This window comes from Epinephelus moara, chromosome 8, assembly GCF_006386435.1.
Source record: "Epinephelus moara isolate mb chromosome 8, YSFRI_EMoa_1.0, whole genome shotgun sequence".
NCBI lineage: Eukaryota > Metazoa > Chordata > Actinopteri > Perciformes > Serranidae > Epinephelus > Epinephelus moara.
The window spans coordinates 36,617,448-36,627,738 of record NC_065513.1 but is presented as its reverse complement, the minus strand read 5'-3'; the positions used below and the strand labels follow the sequence as shown (position 1 = coordinate 36,627,738).

The following is a 10,291-nucleotide window of genomic DNA, read 5'->3' as shown; positions in this document are numbered from 1 at the left end:
AAATATGACACATTTATTATAATGAGGAAAAACTAAGACAGATGCAGTGTTTTACCATCTGATGTTAAATAAACTTTTATTATTTCTTTTATTATTACAACTAATAATAAAATATGTTATTAAGAAGAAGAATGTTTTATGTTATAAATAAGTGAGATAAATGGTGTTACTGTCCCTTTAACAAGGTGAGGTCAGGGTGTGGTTTATTCGTGCTAAAGTTTCCGGATCAGCATGCACTAGTAAACAAAGCACGTCCGCCAAAAGCAGAGACAGAAGCCACATCATGTCAGACTGGTCACCTCTGCGCTGTGTTGGCTGTGGTTTATAATGGGCGGACTGGTGTCCAGTGTGTAGCGGTGTGTTACAGACAGGCTCACACAGGTGGACTAGTCAGACAGGTTTGGAGTGGGAGCCCTTTTGTTCAGCTGTTGTGAAGGCGATGTAGCCATTTGGAGAGGTATGATGAAGACAGTCGCGACTGTAGCGCTTCTACACCTGTGTTTCTGTGCGACAGGTGAGTGAATGCTGTGACCTCACGGCCAGGTAACACAGGTGAGTCTGTAAATCCTGCTCACATTGTTTTATCCTCTCTCTCTCTTGCTGTCAAAGCGCCAGTTTCGGGTAGTGACTCCACCGAAACGGCGCTGACACCCTCACCGGGCGACATCGCTCTACTTCCGTGTTACACCGTCGGTAACGTGACACCGACTGTAACCACATGGATGAAGAATGGGAGAGAAGTCATCAGAGGGGGCGCGTCTTCACCGGACCCCTCACCTGCCGACCAGCGCCTCTCAGTGCTGCATGATGGGAGTCTGAACATTAGGGGGGTGATACCTGGGGATGACGGCACCTACCTGTGCAGCTCCATACTGCCAGGCAACATCATCTTTCACGCACGTGTCCTGCTGCAAGTCACCAGTAAGTGGATGCTCATATGTCCAGTAATGAGAGCACAAAGGGGGTTTCCTACGTTTACTAGAGTTCCTTAAAAGCAGCATTTGTAGCAGGAATTTCTGTAACACAAACTGGTTCTTCAACATAACACACAGTCACAAACAGATGGCTACTGAGTGTGTGTGATAGTGTACAGGACACAGAGAAAGTGATACCCAAAGCTGCAACTCAGTTAATTTTCATTATTGATTAATGATTAAGTGTAAAACTAAAATCATTTATTGATTAGTCCTGACAGAAAAGTTTTACAAATATATGTGCATAGTTTAATTATGTTTTAGTTAGTTTTTTAAAGGTCCAATGTGTAAGATTTAGAGCGATTTAGTGGCACCTTGCAGTGAGGATAGCAGATTGCAACCAGCTGAAACTTCTCCCGGCTATAATTCTCTCAGTTTTCCTTGTTCATTTGAGCCGAATTGTCTGCAGAGGTCTACTCCTCTCCAAAACAAATGGATTGGGATTTAAACCGGTAAAAAACCTGAATAAAGCAGTCTTATGTTACAAATCTTCTTCTACATGGTTTGGCATGTCGGAGATGCCTTCTAGCTTAATACCTGCTAATGTCTGCTCACCTTTTTTCTATGATAATTTAAGATCCAGAGGTTCAGGAGGTTTTTACTGGAAGCTGAATTACCCACAAAGGTCTTTCCCTCACAAAAACAAATGAACCTGGTGATTTAAAGTGGTAGAAATGCTGTCTGTGGATATTCAACATGGAAATTATGTCTGATAATAGCATAATAGCAGTGATAGATTAATGAAAGAGGAAAAACACCAGAAAGAGAACTTGAAGCTGCAACCAAAACAAGGGAGGAGGAGAGAAATGCCTCCGCGTCCAAGCTTCTGGCGGTGATTCTGGCCTTGTATTACTTAGTATCAGATCGAAACCAAATTTTGTGGTATCACCCATCCCTAATCTTCAGAGGTCACTTCCTCTCCAAAGCAAACAGATTTTGTGATTTAAACTGGTTTCATGTTAGAAAACATTTGTTTTTCCAGTGCTGCTCATTCTGGAGTATCTGCTTAATACAGTGGCTGACGTGAAAAAGCGAACACACCAACGGCCCTACCTAGAGCCAATGTTCAGTTTGTCCATTCTGGGCCACTTTAGAAACATGGCGGTGCAACATGGCGACTTCATAGATGAGGACCTGCTCACTATGTTGATATAAACGGCTCATTCTGAGGTAACGAAAACACAACAAGTCATATCATGCAAACATGTTAATTATATTCTATTACATTTCTGCCAATACATCTACCTAAATGCTACACACTGGACCTTTAAGCCAGAATGCCAAAAATCCAGTGGTGAGATGTAGCTAGGTACATTTATTCAGGTGCTGTACTTAAGTCCAATGTCGAGGTACTTCACTTGAGTATTTCCATTTTATTAGTGTTAACTTAACTAACTAATATTGGATTTTTCAGTCCACTATATTTACTTGAACACATTTAGTTACTCTGTAGAGTCAGATTATTAAATCAAAAATTACTTAATAAATGGTGAGGTACTATTAAAGGTTAAGATACCCAGAAGTATACAAAGTCATTAAAATTAGCCCCACCTTTACCAGCTGCAACATTAAAGTGATGTACACATTAATGCATCTGTCATTAGAGCCTAGTTTTCTAATGTGCAATATTCTGAAATGGGCCAAACAGCGTAATGAGTACTTCTACTTTAACACTTTCAAAGGACCAGTGTGTAGAATTTAGGCGTATATATTGGCAGAAATTGATTATAATATAATTAGTATGTTTTTTTTAGTGAATAATCACCTGAAAATAAGAGGGTCCTTGTCCACAGAAACCGCCATGTTCATTGCCATGTTTCTACAGTAGCCCTGAACAGACAATCCAAACACTGGCTCTATGTAGGGCCATTTGTGTTTTTGTGTCGACCACCATAGTTAGCAGCCCCTCCATGGCAAGCCAAATAGTGTTGATGATTTTTAATATGATAAAAACCCACCAAGATATTTGTTACGGAGAGGAAGAGACCTCTGCAGACAATTTGACTCTGTATATAAACCTCCTGAACAATGAACACTGAAGGAATCCTAGCCAAGAGTCCACACCTGGGAGAAATTTCAGCTGGTTGCAATCCTCAATCCTCACAGCTTGATGCCACTAAATCCTACAAACTGTTACTTTTAAGTGTATTTTAATGGTAATACCTTTGTACTTTTACTTAGTAAAATTTTGAATGCATGATATTTACTTGTAACAGAGTATTTCTACACTGTGGTATCACCACTTTAAGCATAAGACCTGAGTATTTCTTCCACCATTGATATCACTTAGTTCCAGCTCGTTTGTCAGTAAATTTTGAGTTTTGCGCTGTTAGTTGGACGAACCAAGCAGTTTAAAGACGTCACTTAAGGTTTCAGAAAATTGTCATGTGCACCTGTTGCTACTTCAACACCACTTTCATAAAATGCCAGATCGATCTGAAATAGAAATGTTAATTGTAAGAACGGCTTGTGTTCCCTTCAGGTGGTCCAGAAAACGTGTCTGTGTCCGTCAGTCCAGCCACTGCCCTGGCCAACGGGACGCTCACTGTCACTCAGGGTTCAAGTGTCTCCTTTAACTGCTCCGGCTCCTCCTACCCCTCCCAGGAGCTGACCTGGGCCTTCAGCGGAGCTTCTTCCAGCAACATGTCGCTGGCTTCAACCTCTGGACCCTGGCTTAACTACAGGATAGAAGACATCCAGCCCAGCGCTCAGGGCGTTTACACCTGCAGGGCCCACAACCCCGTGTCTCACCAGGCAGTCAATAAGAGCACACAGCTGCTAGTGTACCGTAAGTACCGTGAGAAGAATACAAGTAAAGGTCTGATGTTGAAAAGTATTACTTTAATGGTTATTTTTATTCATTGAACTGCACTTTAGAGGGGGAGCTGTAAATGGCAAGAGTCAGCGGGTTTTTTTTTTAAGCCATGAGAAAACAGTTTAGGGCAATATATATTTAAAATAAAATAAAATCAGCTGTAGAAGAAAAAAAAACATTTAAAATTATCTCGTTTGCTTTTTTTTTTTTGTTGCTATTTTGATTGGGAAATATCTGATCAATAAAAATTAAACAAGACTTAGCATCCAGCTAAAAAACAAACAAGTCAAGAAATCATGTACACAGAGATGATTATTATCCAAAAAAGGCCATAATCAGAAATATCGTCAATCCTAAGGTTGCGTACAAAATATATCAGTACTAATACAGTTCTCTCAAAACAGATATCTAAAGAAAAGGAAATAAAAAGAGAAAACCTGAATCATAGCGCTGTAAAATACAGACGTTTTAAACCTCATCCTAAGGGAGGCGAGAAGTGTGTTCTGATATTAATGTCATTAATTATCTGACCTTGATTAAGGCTTATTTTTTAATTCTGCAATTAATATGCTCTTGCAAAAAATAAAATAACAGTTCCCCCAACTCACTTGGTCGAGCAGGTGCCCCATGTACAAAGGCTGTGTCCTTGCCGCAGCAGCCATGCGTTCAATTCCAATCCATGGCCCTTTGCTGCATGTCATCTCCGTTTCACACTATAACTTTTCGTCTGATATTTTTTTGGGGCAAAGAAAGCCCCCAAAAGTATGTTTAAAAAAAACAAAAATAAGATTGAGTTATTGAGGTGCGTGAGCTGTCCATGACTGTGCACTGAAAAAGAAATCCAGTGTTCATATCAAGCTGCAACCACCAGGGCTGAAAAATGAAGCCAACATGGAAGTGCCAAAAATTGCAGTTCTCTGAATGGCCACTTGAAGCTGGCTCCAGAAGCCAGTCAGTCCCAATACACCCCCATGTTGAAATGCCCAACTTTACAGCTGAAATAAACATGTTTACAGCCTGGTACAAAAACCAGTTTCAGTCTTTATAACAAATTTCCCCCTTCGTCACAACTGTATGGGGGTGAATTTTTATATAACTCACGCGTTTACATTTTATTAAGGCTTAAAGTTATGCACAACTAAGGGTGAGCCACTTCAAGTGTCAGGCTGTCTGCTAATAGTGTCATTGACTTCTCAGTCAGATCCACCCCTCGCTCCTCCACAGTGACAGCCTCTCACCCAAATATGGTCACTTCTGGCTCCTAAAATCCAAGGTGGCGACAGCTGAAGTGCTGAAACTCGAGGCTTCAGAATGGGAGTCCACAAACCAATGGGTGACGTCACGGTAGCCATGTTATTTTTACATTTAATGGTTCGTACACAGCTCTGGCTCTGGAAATGGGAAACAAGCCAAGTGGCTCAGACCGAGCTACACAACACTATATCAGCTACTTACCCTCTTCCACGTCTACACAGTGAAATGTGAATAACACAGTAGCTACTACCGGAGCTTCTGAAGGAGCACTGACAGGCGGGGTGTATTTGTTTAGGTGTTAAGTTCAAATATCCACAGTCTTCCCTATAATCTCTGACTCCACCTCTGTGCTACCACAAAACAAACCCAAAGCACATGTTTGGGAATGATAGGATTGGCAGGATTAAAAGCTGAGTCATCATCCAATAGCAGCAGAGACAAAGACAAGTGAAAGTCAACAAAGGTGACTCAAATGTTTCCGGACAGACAGCATGAAGAGATTAAGTAAACGCAGCATTTCACTGTGATGTTACCGATCATTTTATCAGTGTGGCTTCTGTTAGGAACAGTTTTATCAGGAGGTAATACAAGAGGTCGTACACTGAATGAACTTCCTTAACTCTCAACACATGGAATTTCCTGTGTTTTTGCTGACTTCCTGGACTTCAAAATGCATGACTGTTCTACAGGAAGTCAAGCTCCAACTACTTTCCTCATAGAGTTTTACTTTTATGTATCAGCCTGTTTATAAAAGAATGCTTCCAAATAATTCTTTATGGTTCATCTGACCAAAAGGCATCATAAGATGAACCTCGATACACACTTAATGGAATAGTTGTTTTAAAGGTTCAGTAGTTTCTTGTAATTTCCTAGAAAAGGACTGATGTATAAATTTAGATTTATTTAAAGGAGATTCCTGCCTCAGAATTTTAGTACCAAATTACTGGGGCTGCCCTCAACTAAGTTTTTTCATAGTCTACCAATAGTCGTCATTTAGGGCCATTAGTCGACTAGTCGCCCACTTGTTTATGATATTAATTCAATTATTAAATGATATATTTTGGGCGGGGCAACACAATGGTTTGAGTTGAAGGTGTGAGAAAGAATAGTATCAGTAACATTGTTAACACTGTGCTACATTACAGAGAAATACAAAACTGTACTAATGAACCTTCATTAATATAGGCCTATATTTTATCTACAAGTGCACGTCACACACTGAGCGAGCCGCCTGGTAATGACGCTGTGGGCTAATGGGCATGTAGCTACTTCCATGTTTCAGATGATACGTCATGTTTGTAGTCGACCAATGAAGATGAGTTTACATATCACCTTGGGTTCGTCCTTCACCTTCTCAAAATGATCCCACACTTTGGATTTCCTGCCCGACATGTTATTAACTAGCCTGTGGAATAACCGCAGGTACCAGCCCTGGAAATTAACCTGACTCCTGTCTGACTGCTGAGCGTGGACACTTCCTGTGTCTGTCCTTTCAAATTAAATTCCCACATGGACCAGTTTTGATTTATTTTGACAAGGCGCAGCTCCTAATAGAGTTTCACGTTTGTTGTTGTTGTTTTTTTTTTCTGTGACTGAGCATCTGATGAAATATTGCCGACTAATGACCTTTCTGATCGACTAACGTTTGGTCGACTTTCAGGGGGCAGCCCTATGATTACCCTAGATTATTTGTAGGTTTATCAGCTTCTACCTGGATATGTGTGATGAGTTACAGTGATATATGTAGAAACTTTCTTATGCAGGAGTGAAGTTAAGGAACTTGAAACTGAAATCATGTCAGCACCATTTATATTGGGCAAAATGCAGAAATCACAGTCATAAAGAAGATGTTAATGTTGACTAAATATGAGGTTATGTACATATTTTGTTTAAGAAAGAAAACGTTGGGGAAAAAAGATAAAAATGAAAATATCTAAGGAGGTTTGCTGCTGGGAAAAGTCTTGGAAACTCAGCATACTTTCACCAGTAAGAGGAGAAAAGATTTTTGTTGGAAAAATCTAATAAGTTTCTTTTTCTTTTACAATGCCGAGGCAGAAATGCAAATGAACTGGGACCTGGTGCCTCTGCAAGAGGTGGTATGGACCATGCCCACATATTTTGGTGTGGGCTGCAAAGTCAGCCTTTTTGGGAGAAGATGTGGTGATTAATGTCAGGGATACTGCATTTCTATCCTACACTGTATTAAATATTATTGGACTTCTCTTATTGGACCTCTGGAGCCAGAAGTGACCATATTAGGATGAGAGGGTGGATCTGACCAAAAGCAAAATCACTATCTGTCATTCAAAGCGACCAGGCCCTTAATTATGCATAACTTTAAGCATTAATAACATTTAAACAGTTGAGTTGTATAGAAATTTCCCCGCGTACAGTTGTCATGAACGGGGGAATTAGCTTCAGAGACCAGGGTGTGAAGTTGCCATTCGAGGAACTGCAGTTTTTGGCACTTCTGTGTTGGCTTCATTTTTCAGCCCAGGCTGTTGCCGCTTGGTTTCTACCCCCTGCTGATCTTCTTGGCTGCAACTATTACCAAATGCTAACTGCAAAGTAACACACCCCCACTGTATAAACACTGCTAACTACTGTACCTATGCTCCATGGAAAAGATGATGATATTCTTAGAGTACTAAAAGACAAGGGTGTAAAATACTGGATGAAATGGGACTGTTTTAATATAGCGTCTTTCTACCTTATCGAACAAAGCATTTCACACTTTGCCGCTCATTCACCCATTTACACACACATTCATACACTGATGGGGGTGGAGATGCCACGCAAGGTGACATCAGGGGTTCAGTGCTTTGCTCTAGGACACTTTGGCATGTGGACAGGAGGATCTGGAGATCGAAACGCCAGCCTTTTCAATATTTATCCTCTGTCAATATTAAAGGAAACTGCGTCTAAATCCTCGTGTAATGAATGCACATACAGGGATAAGCTCGATATTTCAGTGACAGCAGTCATAGTACTCAGTTTCTTCTGTGATTTTTTGTTTACTTCCTTACTGATGTCTTTTTGTGTCCTGACTAGATGCTCCAGACAGACACCCTGAGTGTATGTGGGCACCAGCGCAGGACCCCTCCCACATTCACTTCAACTGCACCTGGTTTGGAGCGTATCCCACCCCGACGCTACGCTGGGGGGAAGACCAGGGTGACCAAGACGCTGGCTGGAAAGGGCACATTTATGCCTCGGAGGAGACGGACAGCCTGTCGGTGATGCTGAACCGCTCGGTGCTGTCCGACGGGGAGACGCTGAGGTGCATGGCCCAGCACCCGGCGCTCGCTCCAGGAACAGAGAAGTCGTGTTGGTTTCCCCTCAGTAAGTATGTCGAGGTGAAATGAGCCTCTGAACAATCCTGAGATGTGCAACTGCTGAATCTTTTATGTGCTTTCCACTTGAGAACCACACTGACTCTCCTACTTGTGCTCAGTATTCTTACTTTTGACCTTACTTTTATTTAAAGGGTCAGTTCATCCAATTAAAAAAAGACATATTTTCTTAATTACCACCAGTTGAATACAGAGATGTAGATTGTTTTATTTGTTGGGGTTTTGAGGTATGTGTCTCTGAGGTTTCTGCCTCCACACCACCACAGTTTAGAGTGACAGTTTGTGGTGCAACTTGATTGATAAATAACATTTCAACATTTTATAAGCAGCTTCCCTTAAAACAAGGAACTAATCTGCATAAAAACTGTCCGCAGTGAGGTTTGTAGATTGTCTAGAGTAACGGGCACTGTGCATTAACCTGCTGAGGCTTTGAGATATCCGTCCCCTAGATTTCAGCCTCCACCCCAGTGCAGTGGAGGTCAGAAGGATTTTGTTTCTTGTGTTATACCAACTTCTGTGACCCATCAGAATCCATAACCCAGCCCCTAAAGTCCCGACTCCTAACCTCTCAGCAACTCACAAAACTCCATGATTTTTAAAGGGAGTCTGGTACGGGGTCACAGATTTCGGTGTTATACCTGCATTTAAAACATTGAAAAATGACACCTCTCTTCATTCAAGTGTTAAAGGTCCAGTGTTTTGGATTTATGGTATGTTTCTTCAGTGTATAATCACCAGATAATTAGAATCATTGTGTTTTCGTTACCTTAGAATGAGCTGTTTCTATTTACATAGGAAGCAGGTCCTTGTCGAAGATCTCCACGCTGCACCACCATGTTCCTACAGTAGCCCAGAGCGGACAAAACAAACACTGGCCCTAGATAGGGCCGTTCTCGTTTTTGTATCGGCCACTGTAGTTAGAAGCCCATCTGACATGAACAGCATCAGTAAAACACTGATATGTAATGTGAAACTGCTTTATTTATAGTGTATTTACCAGTTTTAATCACCTGATCCGCTCCTGGTAAAAACCTCCTGAACAATGAACAATGAGCACTGAAGGAACTCTAACTGTGAGGAGTTTCAGCTGGTTGCAGTCTTTAATCCTCACCACTAGATTCCACTAAACCCCCCTAAATCTTACACGCTGTTCCTTTAATATATCATTATGAAGTTAATATTAATTGCATAATGTAATGGCTAAAGAATGACACCATCAGTGATTAGGCTGGTTCCCTTTAGACCTCGCTTTCACTTCGTGGATCTGTCTGCCACCTGGTACCATCTCCCGGTAAAATGAAGGCTGACTGGCGATCCAGTCAGGCTGGCACCATTTCTACCTGCGGTCATGTCTTCATTATTACTAAATGAATGATGATTTCAGTGTTGCTAGCAGCATATCCAACCGGACCACTGCCGTCTTAGAATAGTCACCTGGAAATGATTGGGGTTATTCCGCAGCTCCATTATCAGCAGGAACAGTAAAACTTTGCTTGGTCTGGACGTCTTCTCAGGATTCAATAGACTCAATATTTTCCCTTTTTTTCTCGTCGTCTCGTCTCGTCGTCCTCCGCTTATCCGGGTCCAGGTCGCGGGGGCAGCAGCCTCAGCAAAGAAGCCCAGACACTCCTCTCCCCAGCCACCTCCGTCAGCTCTTCCCAGGCCAGCCGGGTGATGTAATCCCTCCAGCGTGTGCTGGGGCGGCCCCGAGGTCTCCTCCCGGTTGGACATGCCCGAAATACCTCCCAAGGGAGGCGTCCGGGAGGCATCCTTACCAGATGCCCGAACCACCTCAACTGGCTCCTCTCGATGTGGAGGAGCAGCGGCTCTACTCCGAGTCCCTCCCGGATGTCTGAGCCCCTCACCCTATCTCTAAGGCTGAGCCCAGCCACCCT

The 10,291-nt window shown here is 42.1% G+C and overlaps 1 protein-coding gene across 1 annotated transcript in view; it reads left to right on the top strand.

The window, feature by feature from the left end:
- Positions 1–240: 240 nt before the first annotated feature.
- vsig10 (V-set and immunoglobulin domain containing 10) overlaps positions 241–10,291 on the top strand; it is a 16,670-nt gene continuing 6,619 nt past the window's right edge. The window contains exons 1-4 of the mRNA XM_050050646.1: positions 241–514; positions 610–921; positions 3,457–3,762; positions 8,095–8,385. Coding sequence (XP_049906603.1) covers positions 460–514; positions 610–921; positions 3,457–3,762; positions 8,095–8,385 — 964 coding nt within the window. The 5' untranslated portion in view covers positions 241–459. The remainder of the gene's footprint in view (positions 515–609; positions 922–3,456; positions 3,763–8,094; positions 8,386–10,291) is intronic.